This window comes from Sorex fumeus, unplaced genomic scaffold (assembly GCF_029834395.1).
Source record: "Sorex fumeus unplaced genomic scaffold, SorFum_2.1 ptg000183l, whole genome shotgun sequence".
NCBI lineage: Eukaryota > Metazoa > Chordata > Mammalia > Eulipotyphla > Soricidae > Sorex > Sorex fumeus.
This window is the reverse complement of record NW_026606240.1, coordinates 2111374-2130024: the sequence shown is the minus strand read 5'-3', so window position 1 is coordinate 2130024 and position 18651 is coordinate 2111374. Positions and strand designations below refer to the sequence as shown.

The 18651-nt window shown below is 37.3% G+C and overlaps 1 protein-coding gene across 7 annotated transcripts in view; it reads left to right on the top strand.

Annotated features, from left to right (window-relative positions):
• The window catches only part of PDS5B (PDS5 cohesin associated factor B), a 175620-nt gene extending 158666 nt beyond the window's left edge, over positions 1-16954 (top strand). Inside the window, exons 30-35 of one of the 7 annotated variants that reach the window (XM_056107927.1) lie at positions 235-380; positions 4817-4919; positions 9155-9594; positions 9688-9795; positions 12454-12592; positions 14166-16954. In XM_056107927.1, the coding sequence (XP_055963902.1) occupies positions 235-380; positions 4817-4919; positions 9155-9594; positions 9688-9795; positions 12454-12592; positions 14166-14201 (972 nt within the window). In that variant the 3' untranslated portion in view covers positions 14202-16954. Of the gene's footprint in view, positions 1-234; positions 381-4816; positions 4926-9154; positions 9595-9684; positions 9800-12453; positions 12593-14165 lie in introns of those variants that run through there. The other 6 variants (XM_056107926.1, XM_056107924.1, XM_056107925.1 and 3 more) reach the window with 6 other exon arrangements.
• Positions 16955-18651: the final 1697 nt, after the last annotated feature.

Sequence of the window (18651 nt, the reverse complement as noted above, 5' to 3'; positions counted from 1 at the left end):
TTCCATAGCAAGTTCCTGATAACCTGTTTTTTATTGTTTCCTATACAATTTCATTTATGTCATTCATTTTTATTTAAGCCCTTTCCTCCTCTAACGAAGCTTAACTTTGTACTGTCTATTGTTTTGTGTTTGTTCCAGTGATAACAATTGTTTGATGCTTTTTGTGGTTCTTTACATGTAAGCTTGTTTTTTGGTTTTAATCAGATAGAAAGATACATGCCTTTTTCATTTCAGCCCAAAGCAACCAATGTTCTAGGAGCTGTTAATAAGCCGCTTTCATCAGCAGGCAAACAGTCTCAGACAAAATCATCCCGGATGGAAACTGTAAGCAATGCAAGCAGCAGCTCAAACCCAAGCTCTCCTGGGAGAATAAAAGGGAGGTAAGTAAATAAGAATTATCAGGGGCTGGAGAGAGAGTACAAGTGGCGAGAGTGCTTGTCTTGTATGTGGCTGACCCGGATTTGATCCCTGCCATTGCATATGATTCCCCAAGCACCACCAGGAGTGATTCTTGAGTGCCGAGCCAAGAGTAACCCTTGAGCACCCCAGATGTGGTCCCCAAATTAAAAAAAAACCTGAAAAAAATACGGTACTTTGAACTTGACGATAATACAGAGGACAAGGTGCTGGATTGCATGAGCCTGAACCTAGGTTCGATCCCTGGTGCTTCATAGGGTCCCCTGAGCCCCTCTAGGATTGATCCTGTAAACAGAGCCAGGCCTAAGTCCTGAGGATTAGGATTTAGGATTCTAGCTGTGGCCCCTGGACACCCCCTCTCTCCAATCCAAATGTCATACTCTACATTTAAGAAGTTCAACAAGGCTGAGAGATCCGAAAGAATCTCTAAAACATTTAAGGTATGGAAATCAATACCATGCTGAACTTGACTCTGTCATTTAAATTTAATAGCAGTATCATTTGCAACGTCCATTTGCTTGCCTATTTTAGATGGGTACTCCCTTTTATCCTTATTGGGTTAATCTTGATCAGTTTCCATCCTAAATACCTAACATTTATGAAACTCTGAAATTATGGTCCGTCCACGAAATGGAATACATTGGGGCCCGAGAGATCGTATAGTGGGTAGGGTTGCCTTGTACACGTTCACCCTGAATGGATCCCCTGCATCCGTATGGTCCCCTGAGCACCATGAGGAATGATTCCTGAGCACAGAGCCAGGAATAACCTGAGTATTGCTGGGTGTGGTGCCACCACCACCCCCTGTCTGTAATGATAAAGTACGAATTATTTAGAAAATTAAAACATGATGAGGTATAATAGAAGAGTTTCACAGTACACTGTTGAGTGAAAAAGACAAAGAGCAGAACAGTGTTGTGGCATCTTATGAGTTTCAGCCAAAGGGTTTATATTCTTATTTGCTTGCTATGTACAAGAAGTTTTTGGAAGAGCACACACTGTCTTTACTAGTGCATTTGGTAATTTCGTGTGGGAGGAGAACATACTTTTTGTTTGAATTTCTTTACACTGTGCACATATATAAACATTTGTTTAAAGATTAGTTTTAAGATGCATTTTCAAATTGTGCTTTAAAGGTGAGTCTGTTTTTTTCTTCATTTTAAGGAGGAAAAAGGGGAAAAATCATTTTCTGTTTCACTGATTTGGGCATATGACTTGGTATACCATCAGTAATTTCCTTATAGTGAATAAACTGTTAAATGATTTATAGAAAAATGGAAGATAAGTCACCTTAATAACTTTCATTTGTTCTAACTTTCTGTATTAATACATATTAGTGACTGACGCCTAAGTGATTTTTAATCCATGTCATTTGTACATGTCTGGTGAATGACCCTGAATATAGTCAAAACATTTCCCATTTCCAGGAACTTATTTCTTGAATTACTGGTTTTTGTCCTTAAATTCCTAATTCTCATCAAAGCTGATATAATTCACTCACTTTAGGATGAGAGACTCAAAATCATCTCTGACTTCTCTTGTGATAACTTTTGTCACTGTATATTTTTTATTTTATTTTTTTAACTTTTATTCTCGGAGAGCCCAGCAAGCTACTGAGAGTATTTCGCCCACACAGCTAAGCCTGGCGAGCTCCCCGTGATGTATTCGATGTGCCAAAAACAGTAACAACAAGTCTCACAATTTGTTGTGAGACATTACTGGTGCCTGCTCGAGCAAATCGATGAACAATGGGAGGACAGTTCTACAGTGCTATTATCATAAAGTTATTGACAAAAATTGATCGCATTCAATATTTCAACACCACTCCCACCACCATGACACCTTCCCACCACCATTATTTCAAAGTGTCCCATCACCACTCCAGTCTTCCACAGGCAGATGCTAGATAATTTATTCTGAATTACTTGTTATGCTCGGTTAGGAGATAGATATGTGAGTCTCTGGATCATGGCCTTTAATGCTCTTAAGTAGCAGCCTGAGGCAGTTCGTGGGCGTGACAGCCCGGACCCGGACCCGGACCCGGCTGGGAGATGGGAAGTGACGGCCCAGTCCTGACCCCTTGAGGCCTGGTGCTTTGAGTCACTGGTCCCACATACCTGACTTTTTCGGCAGTTTTAGTCGCTTGTGTGTCACCATATTTTTTGACGATGTTTTTATGTCCTTTTTCTGTTGTCAATTTATTCATTTCCTTTCTTTAATCATAACTGATTAAAATTAACTCTGTAAAACTCAGACCATCTGTCTTAAATGCCCTTTGTTTGCTTTCAAGATTGTTATGATTTTACCCTGTCCTTACTTCCCATTATTATTCAAAATAAATGATTTCAAGTTCCCTATATACTTTTCAGAATAAATGTTTTATTAAACTTTACTTCTTTGTCATTTTTTTCTTGAAATTTTTCTTTCACTAGAAGTCCTTTGAAAGGAATGAGCTTCGTGTATTTGAGATTAATTTACTTTTTGAAGGAGGAATGAGAAGAGCGGTAAACAAAATCAAGTTTAGTGAGAGCCAAATTAAGTTTGAGCTTTGAGGATAATGTAAGGAGATTGGGTTTGATTTTAAGTACAGCTATAAAATATTCTAGAGTTTCATTATCTGATTAATGCTTTTAAAATGCTTCTCTGGAGGGTTGAAGAGAGAGAACAGTGGAGAGAGTGTTTGCCTTGCCTACGGTAGATCCAGGTTCAGTTCGCAGCATGCTCTGTAGTCCACCAAACACCGCCTGAGCATTGCTGGCTGTCACTGCACCCCCTCCCCCCACCAAAAAAAAAAAGAAACAACCAAAAACCCAAAATGTAAAATAAGTAAATAAAGAAAATACTTCCCTGGTTATTTGTAGAGACAAGAGTAGCTGGAACTGAGGTTGGAAACAGTAATCTGGAGAAGAAATGAAGAGGGAGGAAGATACTGGGTCAAAGATTAAGAATTTAGAACTTGGGCCTGGGGTGATAGCACAACGGGTAGGGCGTTTGCCTTGTGTGCAGCCAATCAGGTTCGAATCCCAGCATTCGCTATGGTCCCCGAGCATTGCCAGGAGTAACCCGCGTGTGTGTGACCCAAAAAGCAAAAAAATAAATGGAAATATTATTGCTGACTGTGGTTCGGTGTAAATCAGTATGGAAGGGGGATGTAAAGGATGTAATACGGGCATTTAGTGTGAGCACTTCCACAGATGGTGGTGAGATGCACCTACTTGTAAAGGTCCTGAGGGAGGATGGGAGGAAAGCACGGGGCCGGTCTGGGGGGCCTGGGGACAGGCATAAAGTTGCAGTTAAGATGACTGTAGAAACTCGGAGCAATTTAAGTGAAACGTTGAGTATGCAGTTGAATATGGGCAGCTGGAGAGTCAGGGCAGCATTGGGGCCAGAGATGAAAATCTAGAGCTCAGTGATGTGTGTCAAGAGTTCTTGAGATCATTTAAGGATGAGCTCACCCAGCACAGAAGGCCATGCCTTTTTATCTCGCCTATGAGGGGGGAGTTGCTATGAATCCATTTCCTTGTATTTATGAAGTACGTCTCTGTTTAGCTACTGGTGCAAGTGCTTAGTCTGTATTGCTTAATATTTCTCTTAGTCTATTTAAAATCAATCATTTAGTATTGACAACACAGCCATGCTTATATTCTTACAGGGGCAGGTAGTAGATAGTAAACATAATACTGCTAGTATTATCAGAGGCTGTGAAATGCCGACGAGAAGAAAATGTGGACTGCCCGAGTAAGGAAATAGTGAAGATTGAATGGTAGATTATTAATCTTACTTGCTAACAAAGAAAATTGTAATCTGATTTATGTTCCCACTGCAGATTCAAATTTGTTTTAAAAACAATATAAGAAACATATGAAGTCTGTGATTTGTTTGTTTGGGGACCACACCATGCGGTGCCTAAGGGTGACTTCCAGTGTGGTGCTCAGGAGTACCCAGGTGCTGAGGACTGGAGAGGAGTCTTCTTCCCACACTGGAGCATACAGCCCTACTTTCTCACTTACCTTCCTAGACTGAATTCTAAGAAAACTTTCTTCTGTTTTTGAATTAAATGTGCTTTATCATTGCTTACTGGTTTTTTTTTTTTTTTTGCTTTTTGGGTCATACCCGGTGACGCGACGCACTGGGGTTACTCCTGGCAGTGCTCAGGGGATCATACGTGAGGCTGGGGATCGAACCCAGGTTGGCTGCGTGCAAGGCAAGCACCCCTACGGACTATCGCTCCAGCCCCTCATTGCTTACCGATTTACTTATAAATATGGCAGAAGGAAACTGATATTTTGGAGGAAAAATGAGTGCACTTCTTCCTTGTAATGCTTTAAAGCATATGGTGTGGAACACAAAAACTTTATAGGTTATTTTTAGTAACAGTTCTAAATGTCTGTATTAAAAGGCTTGATAGTTCTGAAATGGATCACAGTGAGAATGAGGACTACACGATATCTTCGCCTTTGCCGGGGAAAAAAAATGACAAGAGAGGAGACGACTCTGATCTTGTAAGGGTGAGATATTTGGTTTGATTTTATAATAATTTTAATTCACTGTATAAGTTTTTCTAGAGAGCTGCTTAAATCTGACATTTGATTTTCTGATTTTTAAAAAAAATTTTATTAGTGAAACACCATGAGGTACAGTTGTAGACTTACAAATTGATTTTCTGATTTTAATCACAACTTGAGTTTATAGTTACCTTCCACCAAGTAATCAAAGTATACGGAATCTTTGTTTCTTGACATTCTGATAAATTGGTCTTTATATTTTAGGTCTTTGTGATCAAACATGACAGCTCCACACTCAAAACTGTGAACAAAAGCACCTTAAAAACAAACAAAACCACTTAGACTTAGTCCCAGAGCAGGGAAACATATTCCTTAAAGTCAATGTTTTTATTCATTTGTTTGGTTTCTTTTAGTTCTATTTGGCCATTGTTAGCAGTGCTCAAGAGTTCTTCCTGTCTTGGCGGAGTTACCCCTGGCAGTATGTAGGAGATCACGCTATGCTGAGTATCGGCCCTCTAGCTAGCAAAGTGGACCTTTAGCCTGTGCGCTACCTCTTTGGTCTTAAAGTTGAGTTTTTGAACCAGTTTTTTAAGTAGGGTCCTCCCCAGTGGTGCTGAGGAAGGTCTTCCTGCCGCACTTCCTGGTGTTGTCAGCCTTCAAGGCAATCTGATGATACATGCTACTCAGCCGTCCAGTAGATGCTGGAGATCAGCTCAGTGGTTTTTAACTTCCACCAGTTTTTTTCTCATTTTAGGGTTTCTCTTACAAGCAGTTCTTTTGTAGAATCTAGAAAATCAGGGGACTTCTTTTACTCAGCTGTGATCATTCCCCAGGACACAGTAACAGGAGTGCCTGTCTATCAGTCCATTCCTGATTGTAGGGATCAGACAAATGTACAGGACTAAATGCCCTTGCTTTGCATGTGGCGACCTCAGTTAGATCCCCAGCCCACGTTACAGCCCTCTGAGTATGGCCATGAGTGACAGTACTCAACACAGAGACAGGAGTAAACCTCCTGAGAGCTGTTGAGTGTGGCCCCAGCCCTCAAAAACAAATAACGGAAAGAACAAGAAAATTCTTCCTTAAAACTTCTTTTAAGTCCTGATAAGAAAGAAGGATAGCATAATTGCATGCCATTTTCAACGAGAACCGTCTAACACTGACATACAGGTTTAGTGATTGCATATGCCAGTGACTCAAGTCCCTTTGACTCAAAGCCCCTCTTTTACAGGACGGTGTTTAACTTTGAGCTTACACACACACACACACACACACACACACACACACACACACACACAGTATGTATGTATGTATATAAAGAGAGATCTGTATATATAGATGAATGATTATGTGGATGCCTTTTGCTGTTGTTTTGTGTAATATTGCATCAGTTTTTTAAATCAGCTAGTTTCAACTGAAAAACACTTTAAAAGGTGAGTATTATGAGATAGAAATTCAATTTAATGGCCAGTAGATACCATCTTGTTTGCATTCCACCAGCTTCACTTTAAATTATTCTTAAATATTCAAATATTTACAGACAACATATTTTCTCTGTTTCCTCCTCTTCTCCCAGTTTCATAGGCTCTAATAAAATTCGATTAGATTATGTAAAATCCGGGACACTCGATTATAGTATTGTCAAAAAGACATTTTATATTTATCAGCAGCCTTTTCCAGAATATAAGGAATTTGGATATGTTTTCAGATGTTTGAACACAAAATGAATTGCAGTACTTAAAATTAGGTGTGACTTCCAACATGAAAATCAATTATAGGACTGGACACCATCCTCCGGCTATTAGAATTTTATTATGTTTATCGCTCAAATATTTTAATATACTATATTAGTATGTCAAATAATAAAAATACAGAATAATCTCAGATCTTGACAAAAAGATAAATAAAATTTGAAATCCACTGCTGACCCTTTGAATGCTTAAACGAATACCAGAAGATTCTTTCCTTATTTCTGCAACACCTGAATGTTTTATCTGTTAAATCCGTCATCATTGGAAGTATTCTTATGTAAGTAGGGGCTGGCTGTATGGCACAGTGGGTAGGGCATTTGCCTTGCTTGCAGCCGAACTGGGTTGGATCCCTGCTACCCTACATGCCCTGCAGCCCTGCCAGTTATTCCTGACCTGAGCACAGGGCCAGGAGGAAGACGTAAGCACTGCTGGGTGTGGCCCAGAAAACAACAGAGAAAGAAAACAAGCAACCTCTTAGGTTGTTATTTAAGTGGCACTTAATTAAATTATTCTAAAATGTTCTATTTTAAACTATTAAAATTGTTCTAGATTGCTTGCGTAATTTGAGTAGATGTGAGAAGGTATCATAAAGTTTTCATTGTTTTGTATATTTTAACAACGATGAACAATTGGAAAACTTAAATCTAGCTTGATAGAGATGAAAGATGTTTTGCCTTATTAGGTATTTACTTGGGGAAAAAAGATTAATTTTATTGCTAATAACCTACAACAAAATAGAAGATAAACAAATAGACCTGAATATTATCTTTAAAAAAGTAAGAGAACCAAAGTGGAGAAATACGGAAAACTTAGTGAAAATGTCTTCGTATTTTTGTGTGAAAAAAATGAGCGTTAAAAAAAATGACTGTTCTTTCCAAGTGTATATAATTATCTAAAGTTTGGTTGTAAGTCCATTTTAAGTCAGTTGGAAGAAAAAAAATGGACAGAAAAAGAAGAGAATTATTATTCTCACTGGCCACGAAGTTAACTTTAATTAGCAAAACACTGTACTGCTGTCATAATAGCCCAGAAATACTGTTTTTTAAAACTGAGTATAAAATAAAAGAAAATTGAAAAGCAGATACGGGGAAGGACCTGAAGTGATAGTACAGCAGGTGGACACTTGCCTTGCATGTAGCAGACCTGGGTTCGATCCCCAGCATCCCATATGTTTCCTGAGCACCACTAGGAGTAATTCCTGAGTGCACAGCCAGGAGTAACCCCAGGGCACAGCTGGGTGTGGCTCCAAAAAGCAAAAATCCAAAGTCAAAGCAACTGTGGGGAGTGTGGAAGTAGGAGAACCAATTTTGAACCTCCTTTTCCAAACTGTTTTAAAATAAGATAAAATTTGTTTGCTCAGGCTGCCAGAAGAAAAGAACTGGTGGTTTTAGTTATGGAGATGAACTTTTCAGATTCACAGGGATGGGAAAGTTCAGGATCAAGAGCTGGCTGGTTCAGTTCCCCGTGATAGTTTCCTTTCTGGCTGGCAAAGGGACTGCCTTTTTCCTGTCTGTTCCTGGAGGGGAAGGAGAGGCTTCTTTGTTGCCTCATCTTGTACGATTACTGATCGCACTTCATGGTCTCATGTCAGCTGAACTATTTCCTGAAGGCACCCAATCTCCAAATTCCATTATAGTAGGAGTAATGTTTAAGTTATATATAAAACATAATGCATTTTTTAACAAGACGGTACAGTTCATAACAAATGGAAATTAAAATTTAAAGAATTAATGCCAAAGCATACAACGACGTAATAGTGGTTTTCTACTTTTTTGCACCTGTAACAGTCATCAGGCCAGTAGTTAAAAACAACTGTCAATTAAGTGTCAATAACAACTGTCAGTTAAGTGTCAATAACTTTTTTTACAGACTGGCAGGGGTTTAGAACTGGCAATTAAAAATCCCTTATGATCCCCTAGGCACAGCCAGGAGTAATCCTTAAGCATGTCAGGGTGTTTTCAGGAAACCAGAAGAATTAAGAAAATAAAAACTGATTAAAGGACTAAAACTCTAGTAAAGAAATAACATTAAGGGTATAATACCAACAACATAATTAGGCAGTGTGCAGACAGGAAATGTTAATGACTACACAAAATTAGGATGATTAACCTCTTCCCTTTAATGATTTTAAAGAGTTGTTAAAAACTTTGAAAATACTGGGGCTAGAGCAGTAGTACAGTGGGTAGGGTGTTAGTCTTGCATGTGGCTGACCCAAATCAGTCCCCTGCATCCCGTATAGTACCTTGAGCACTGCCAGAAGTAATACCTGAGTGCAGAGCCAGGATAACAGCCCTAAGCAGTGCCTGGGTATGACCCAAAAAGCCAAAAAAAAAAAAAAAAGTAAAAGAAAAAACGAAAATAAACATTACTTAGTTCATGTGTGTCTTAGTATGACTAAAGAGGGTATCTTATTTTTTGTTTAATTTTTCAAAATATGTATAATAACAATTTTTTGTTTTAAATTGTGATTCTTATTCCTAGTCTGAACTGGACAAGCCTAGAAGCCGGAAAAAAACAAGTGTCACAGATTCAGAAGAAAAATTAGGTATGGATGACCTGACTAAGTTGGTCCAGGAACCGAAACCTAAAGGCAGTCAGCGTGGACGGAAGAGAGGCCACACGACCTCCGAGTCAGATGAGCAGCAGTGGCCTGAGGAGAAAAGACTCAAGGAAGATCTGTTAGAAAATGAGGATGAGCAGAATAGTCCGCCAAAAAAAGGTAAAAGAGGTCGACCACCCAAACCTCTTGGTGGAGGCACACCAAAAGAGGAGTCCACGATAAAAACTTCTAAGAAAGGAAGCAGGAAAAAACCGGGACCTTCCACAGCAGAGGACGAGGAGGAAGAAGAAAGACAAAGTGGAAACCCAGAGCAGAAGTCCAAAAGTAAACAGCACCGAACGTCGAGGAGAGCCCTGCCAAGGTAAATGTCCATAACTCTAAACTGTGTGTGTTTAGTTTCTACATTGTAAATCATAATTTGATGCTATCCACATTTGGGTCTTCCCCAAAGCAGAGCAGAATCTCCTGAAACTAGTGCAGTTGAATCCACACAGTCCACACCACAGAAAGGACGAGGAAGACCATCAAAAACGCCATCACCATCACAACCAAAAAAAAATGTGTAAGTTGTAAATAATGTTAAATTTCAAACCAATTTTAAATTATTTTGCAAAAGTTCATACATTTTTTCAATATACATAGGGCTGTATTTAAATTGTGTATACTTAAGCCCCAATACACTAGGTAAGGTAAAATTTTAATAAACTTACCTATGTGATTAACATACCAATTAACTCTCTGGTAACATTTATTCAGGAAAACCTTTATATAAATGGATACCAGACACTTTGTGGTACCTAAAGAGATAACCACAGCATATTATCTAAATTGCTTGTTTATTGTACATTACAGTTTTTCTTCATCTCTCACCTCATCAATTTTAACTTAAAAATCAGGGGCCAGAATGATTGCACAGCAGGTAGGGTGTCTGCCTTACACACAGCCAACCCAGGTTCTCTCCCTGGCATCCTATATGGTCCCCCAAGTACCACGAGGAGTGGGTGATTCCTGAGTATTGCTGGGTGTGGCCCAGCTCCATCTCACCCCACCCTAAAAAAGCTTTCTCAGTTTTTCGTGTTCATTGAACTATACTATATAGGAAAACATTAGGTGAATTTTTCTTAAAATACATCCATAGGAATTTGTCACATGTTGATCTTAGGTTTTAATGTTCCTGTTGCACATCTTTACATAAAATTTTGAGTGGTTACACAAACATATTTAAAGAACTAAAATAGCAAACCTGTGTTCAAAATTAGTAATGTGACAGGAGCATCAATGTTGTAATTTGCAGACTTGGCGCCATTTTTCTCTTTAGTTTTCTTTATATGCATGTAGAGTGGTACACCTATTCGAATTCTGCTGGCACATTTCTCTTAGAAATTCTGCAAGTTTTCTGAGTAATCATGTGTGTGTGTGTGTGTGTGTGTGTGTGTGTGTGTGTGTGTGTGTGTGTAGCTTGACATCAGTAGTTTGACTTTTCAGAGTGACCAGCACAGCTGGGTTAAGTACTTGGTTCCGGATTGAAGAGCTGGCGTGGTTTGCTGAGTGCATGCTTTCATGCAGCAGAGCAAGGGTTGATCCCGGCACTGGATGAGTTCCCAGACACTGGGGATGTGAGCCTGAGAACAGAGCTGGGAGTAGTCCCTGGGCATCACTAGGCGTGGCCCCAAAACTAAATTAAATAACTAGTTATCTTAGAGGTTTTTTTTCTTCTATGTATTCCACAAGTGGAAAATTTGCCTGAATGTCTAGCCATTAGTTCATGCTGCCTTTCATTTAATTTTCCCTCTGGTGAAAAGGAAAGGTAAGTATATTTTTGAGACAGCTTCATAAATGTGTTAGGATTCAAACAGGGAAAATTGCTTTTTAAAAAAATCTCTTATGTGGTTCAAATTTCCAGTTTATCTTGCAATAAGGAAATAATAGCAAGGGATCTTTCAGGCTCATAACTTTATTTATATCTGAACTTAAATGCTTATCACTTTATGAAATTATACCTAGTCCTCTAATCAGTATTCTAAAGCAAATAAATCTTTTAAAAAATCAGTATGTAAAGAAATTCTACCTAAATAATTTACCTTTCTCTCATAGGGAAGCTCCTCCTTTTTAAATTTCTTTTGTGTTCTGACCTAAATGAAATTGAGAAAGAAAAAGTATATATTATTTTCTATCTAATTCCTGTGTTAATCCCGAAAAACAAATAAAGTAGAAAAATTGGACTTGATCATGGATTAAATATTATGTATTTTAGATTGCTTATAGAATTGGCAAGCTGTATTCCTTATTAAAAACCAGGAGGGATATTTTTGATTAAATACACTACCATATACTTTAGATTACTTCCATGTTTCCAAGAACAGGTGCTAAGAAAAGTAGTCTCTATGGCATGTAAATAATGACATTAATGTGAAATTAGAAATTAATTAACTTGGCATATGCCTTGGAAGGGAAAAAGTAGACCTTTAGGAGAATGTAGTGGGAGAATTGGGAATCAGTAGCTTTATCATTGGAAAATGATGCATTGGTTCCAGGAGGATTATAAGAATTAGTAAGGTTCTGAAATGGGGAAAATTCGGCAAATTCAGTGCTGAAGTAGTCTAGGGTTTGCTGGATTATGGTGGGGAATTGGGTAGTGGGCAGACATAAGAGCGAGGTCTGTCTTTAAGACCTTATACTCTGTAAAGGAGGTTTAGAAAATTACTCGAACTCCAGTAGGAGATAGTATAATTGTATACTTTTTTTTTTTTTTAAAGATTACTTTGTAAAGAGAAGAGACAGATGGGACTGAGCTGGAAGAAGGTAGTAGCAGTGAAGGTAGAGAGAGATGACTGGACTTGAGATTTCTTTCTACGTAGAATCTATAGGGCCAGGTGAAGAGTGATACACTGTTAAAAGAGAAGCCAGTTTTCCTTTGAGCAGTTCAGTCTATGTCCATGTCTTTCACTGAGTTAAGAAAGAAGGAAGAGCAGATTCGGGCTGTGTTTCAAAATTCTTCATAGGTTATCTTTATTCTTTGGTAGGTAAGTAACACTTTGTGAGAGTCCAAGATTAGACGCTGATTTAGGGGTGAGAATATCAAAAAGCATTGTTGTTGGGTACTCGAGGATAATGATGTTAATGAGAATTCATGCAGTGCTTAAAAGCACTTCCTCTAATGAGGTCATCTCCTCCTTAAAGATGGAAATGCTCACTTTATTTTACGTGTAATTTTCTCTAGCCGAGTAGGACGCTCCAAACAAGCAGCGACGAAAGAAAATGATTCTAGTGAAGAAGTCGATGTGTTTCAGGGCAGCTCTCCTGTCAATGACGACATCCCGCAGGAAGAAACGGAGGAAGAGGAAGTTTCTACAGTAAATGTGTGTATTTACTACAGTGTCATGTATGAGACAGTGCAGAGTATAAAAATTGAGCTGATGAATACTTGCTTAGATGCATTTAGCACTTACTGATACTTAGCAGTTTCTAAGCATTTTTCTCCTTTTGTTTGTGGTGATTTTTTGGTTTTGGTTTTCAGTACCGGCAAGGATAAAGTAGGAAGTATCTTTCACAGGAAACTAAAACCAAGTGAAAATAATCAGTATGCAGTCTAGTGAAGGTGTAGTTAAAACTCAGCTTGAGGGGCCAGGGATGTGGCTCTGTGCTTCAGCTCTTGACCTGCATATGAAGCCTCTTGGAGTTTGATCCCGGACCTGCAGAAGATAGAACTGAACATTGTGAACTAGTGGCGGCAGATTAATTGATACTTCAAGTATTTAAGTTGGAGCTTGAATTTAACTTTAGAGTTCTGATGCCAACTAAATATACCTCTTACGTTTTATAACTTTTTGAGTTTCACAATAGAAACCAGGAGTTACTCAAACAGAATAAAATAATGTCTAAAACATCTTTAAGAATTCATAAAGTTGGTAATTGATTTACAAAAAGTAGTGGGAATGGACTCCACCTAAGAGACTCTTTTTTTTTTTTTTTTAAGTAACATACAACAAAGCTCCTTAACACATCTCAGGTATTTCCCTTTAGAATTAATATAATTTAAATACGCTTTAGTAAGAGCTATTCTTATTATCTGTTAATGGTAAGTCTTAGAATAAGCTCAGCTGGCCATCTCTTCTGAGAAATTTGTGTTCTGTGATCAGTTTTTACAGTTGTTCTTCCTTTCTCCTCCTGACTCCAATCACTCTCGGAGTCTTACTTTTTTTGAAGTCATATTTTACTTACATTAGTGATTGCCAGAAAGTATGTCTAAATTTCAGATTATTTATGTGTATTTGATGGTTGTTAGTAAACAGACTCAAAATTTTCCCATAGACGGACTTCTGTGAGCCTCTGTGGTTACAGAATATCAGGTGTATCTGCTGGAGCGATAGCACAGCGGGTAGGGCGTTCGCCTTACAAGCGGCCAACATGGCCGACCCGAGTTCGATTCCTCCGCCCCTCTCGGAGAGCCCGGCAAGCTACCAAGAGTATTCGATATGCCAGACACAGTAACAACAAAGTCTCCAATGGAGACGTTACTGGGCCCGCTCGAGCAAATTGACGATCATCGGGAGGGCCTTTACCTTTACCTTACCTCTTTACCACAGAAATAAAAGGTATTTGTATTCTTAATAGTTATTAATAGTAGCAATAATAATATATGATTTTATGAGTGATTCAGGGGCTTCCCTTGGTGGTACTTGGGACCAGGGAATTTAGCGAGGCTCACTGTGAGCAAAGCAAGTGCCTTAACCCCTGCACACTTTCTCTGACCCTTCTTGGCTCTTCTGAGAAAGGCCCTTATGTGACCCCAGAGCAGGAAGTTGAAAGGAGAACATTTTTAAGGAGAAAAAAGGGAAAATAAGAAACACATAAGAGCAGTTTGAATATTATTATTACTGTTCTCTAATAAATGTGTGCCTATTTTAATTATCTGTTGACTTTTCTTTCAAGGTACGGCGGAGAAGTTCTAAAAGAGAAAGGCGGTGAACAAGTGTAATTTATAACTTCCCGTGTGAGAGCTTTGCAAAAAAATCATTTTTTTGTCAAGCTTGAGGCCGACTAAAGCCTTTGATGCACAAACTGGGACTTCTGAAGGTGGACAGTTGGACCTTCTTTTGCTGACCTCGTGTATTTGTGGTCACACGCTTTAGCCATGTGCATTGGTGATACATTGACTAGAGAGTCTTGTGAAGGTTGTCATGTACGATGGCTAATTTAGATATGAACTAATGAAACTTGTAAATATATATTTTCTTTTTTCAAATGTTTCTGACTTCTGAAGTGCTTGTATAGCTTTTATCTGCGGCTTTAAACTGACAGGACTCAGCTGTTGGATCTATTGATTTGAAGTTTGTTCGGATAGATCTTAAGCAGTGAACTGTCAGTGTTTGTATTTGTATTCTCTGCAATTTTACTGTGAAAAAAATTTTCAACAAATGGTGTCATTTTCTTGATGTTGCTGTTTGTTGGAGAGCTAAATGGTCTCTTTCCCTTGTGTATCTTACCTTAGTGTTGACTCCTGGCACCCTTAATCTTCAGAGGTGCTACATTGTCTGCCATTACATCTGAAGAAGGCCTCTGATGGGAGGACCCCACGTAACTTGTGAGACGGTCCTGAAGTTGTTTATTTTACACCTCAGTATTGATCCCAGAATTTTCTGGCCTTTCATAACATTGAAAATGTACGGAGAGAAATTTAAATATTTTAATTTTAAAGAGTGTGTGTTATAAAATAATGTACTGAATTCTTTATCCCAGTTTATCATCCCTTTTCAGTTTTTATTAATCTACTGTATCAATAAAATTCTGTAATTTGAATTAGATTTTAATAGTCTAGAATGTTATTGTGTATAGATATTTCCTGTTGAACATTATGTTCAGAAAATGCAAATTACTACACTATAATATAAAATCTGATATATACACATTAGAAAAGTTGCAGTTCTCCATAACAGTGTAAAGTTAATCAGAAAGAGAAAATTTTATTGATGCAGTGTGTCTTTATAAAGATGTTCTTGAAAGCAAGTGTTTTGTATTTTATAGTGAGTTGCATGTTTATGAAAAAAAAAGTGCTGAAAATGGGATGTGCTCTTTTCTGTAAATTCTTATTTAGCCATAGTATATGATAGATTGCCCCATAACATAGTTTTTCATCAAGAGTTTATTATTGTACTTTATTTTGGAGCCAAAAAATTGTTTTGGGGGGGAGGGACAGGCTGGGAGTGAAATAACCAGTTACATGAACTACTGTAGTTTTCCCATTCTTAGAGACTTTGAATGGAATTCCACTTTGTCCAGATTGAGGAAAGTGGAAATTTATTTGGATTTAGACCAAACTTTGATTCTCCCCTTCATTATAATCTGCAAACTATAGAAACAAATTACTTAAGGCATTATCCTTTATACAGTTTTATAAACTGTCTTTTGAAACCAAAACTTATAGATTACTGCTTAATACTTACTTAAATTTACTTTAGAATTTCAGGTGCTGTTTTTTTCTTTTTTTTTTCCCCCATTGAGTTTTGACACCATCAGATAAGAAAATCATATTCTAACTTATTAAACTTATTGCATTAAATAATGGAGCATTTTCATAGAATACATCATATGTTTAAGGTATATTTCCAAGATTAATTATGATAGATGGGGGGATATAATAAAGAAACTACTATTTTGGAAAATGACATTTTACTATTTTCCAGTGTATATCACAGTTGATACGATTATTTTTCTTTTAAAGATTTCTTCATGTTTACGAAATTGCCTTTTACTTTTTCAAGAAGTGTTTTGAACTGTGTCTTAACCTCTCAGTGTTTATCTTGTCTTCACGTACAACCCTCTTGACATCAGTGCTTAGAGGAGGCTGCTGTCTATCGAGGCAGCTAGTAAAGAGTCGGACCAGATCTTGGTTTTTGAACTTTTTGTGAGCCCTTTTCTCCCCAACACACTTTCTGTGTCAGCAGTACAAAGGCATGTTTTTAAATCTATAAACTAAAGAATAAGGGATAGCTTTGTATTTTTGTCTTTGACTAAATTGCACCAGAAATGTTTATGAAAGTATATCTTTAAGACCATTTTATAAAACATAACAAAATTATTGTGGAAGATTTTTATTTGCATGATCATAGTTAACCAAATTCCATTGCACATTAACCCTGTGCATCATTTCATAAGAATATGTTCATTGTAGTTTTGTTCAATGCCGGTGAGTCTGTGATTTTACAACCTGTTTGTTCACTTTGGGGAAGATTATGATGTAAAATTTCCATTTTTCTGTAGAGAAATAGGTGTAATACTGATCAAAGTTTTGATGTCCTGAGTCTTTATCTTGGGGGATTATCTTGTTATTATGTTTAAACTTAACATTTCATGTACTAACATTGAGAGAGCCACATACTTGACAGTAAAATTAAGTATGTACAAAACATTAATTGCTAGCAGTGGTTAGCAGACTCTTCAGTGATAATGTTCATTTTGAGAATATGTACTGTATAAAATTAAGAAAATATTAAACTCACTGTAACAAGCTCCATTATGAAAACCTTATGACTCTTCAGTGAGGTTATCTTGCTGCACTATGTAGCAAATCTGTTTAATCTACGTTATAATAAAATTCCTTGCTGCAGTGCAACAGGAAACTTTTTCAGTGATCTCCACTGTATATGTAAATTACAAATGTGGCTGTAAAACTTGTTCCAGGTATTAAAGGCTAAATTACTTTCTGTATCTTCTTATTGCAACTTGTAAGCTTGATTTTTAAGATTTCCTTTTGCCCACTTAAAGAATGTCAGGAGTTTAAGAATTTGTTTAACTTAGGCATATCTCCCTTACCACATAGTGTTATGTCACCATGATGAACAGTTGGTACTTAAGTAGATAGCCAATTTTCATACACATTTTTGGACTTTCTGTGAAGTTGAATAAACATGAAAGCTAATATGATTGTTTATTTTATTTATATGATTCAGTATGTAATGGAATATATTTACTAGATGTCTTAAGAAAGGTGCCATTTGATGATTTTATGTTTTAGAACCTGTTTCATGAAAAAGAAATGTGTTTTCTAGCAGCATTTTTCATACTTTTTGTTTACACTTCTTTCACAGAATCTTGTCTGACAGATTTATAACCACTGATAAAGAGTTACAGAACTGGAGTAAATAAATGCATAACATAAACTTCAAGAATAAGCGCTAAGAAACTAAGTTGTTAGTGGCAATTTTGTTGATTTGTTCAGCAAATACTGAGTTTCTACTCTTTGAAAGTCTACTGCTTACAGAGGATAAAATTATGATCAGGATAAAGTCACTGCCATTGTGAGGCTTACTTGGACTCTCTGGGGTTAGAAGGATAAAGAAATAATTAAATATGTAATTTCAGGTGTGAAAAGGGCAATGAATAGTAAAGGAAACATTTGCTAGAGAGTATAAATGGAGGAGAAGCTCTTTTAGATGTCTGGGATCTGTGTTAGTACATAAAATTTAAGATTATTATACCTTTGCAGTTTTCGTATTTTGAATTTTGTTTTTTATTTTAAAACTCTGAAAGATATTACAGAATAGCATTATATGTCTAATAGTATCTAATATACATTACAGTATAAATTGCAGGATACTTTCTGGGCATATGAAAATTAAATAGAACAGTTTCTCTATTAAAATTTTTTTTTATGGAACACCTTTATAGTTACAAATGTCACTTGACATCTGTATAAATATTTCTTGCCTGTTTGTTGTGGTATTAATATAGTTAACACCTTTTTCTTTCTTAGCTATAGTATGAGAAAATCTTTTCTGTCCTTCTATTTTCATTCTTTGTGTTCTTATTTTTAAAATGTTTGTCGTATAGACGTTTCATATTTGTGTGTGTTAATCCTATTACGTTCTTTGTTTTTTTTTTTTTTTTTTTTTTTTTTTTTTATTTATTTATTGAATCACTGTGGGAAAGGTTACAAAGCTTTCAGGTTTATGTCTCAGTCATGCAAATATCAAACACATTTCCCTTTACCAATACTTATTTTTTCCCATGAAGAACCCCAATAAAACCCCACCCCCCACCCCTCCCCGTCCCTGTGAGGCAGATGGATTCTAGTTAACACTCTATCCGCTTTGATTAGATTGTTTCAATAAAAGATTCACCACTATTATTTAGAGTTTACCCCCCCCCCCCCAAATCAGACATGCTGAAAAAGCATTGTGAAGTGATTTGCTTTCTCCAGCTGGGTTCAAGAATTAAATGTTGGTTTTGGATTTCTGCTATTTTACTTATTGACCCTGGAAGTATTTCTACTGAAAGTCAGATAGTTAAGAAATTGGTTTCTGTGTTCTGGAGTCGTGGCCGTGCTGGAGAGCCGCTAGTGGGGGGCAACTGGTGGCCTCGGTAGGGCGTGAAGGGCGGAGCGAAACGCCCCCCTTCCCATGAGGTTTTAGTCGCCCCC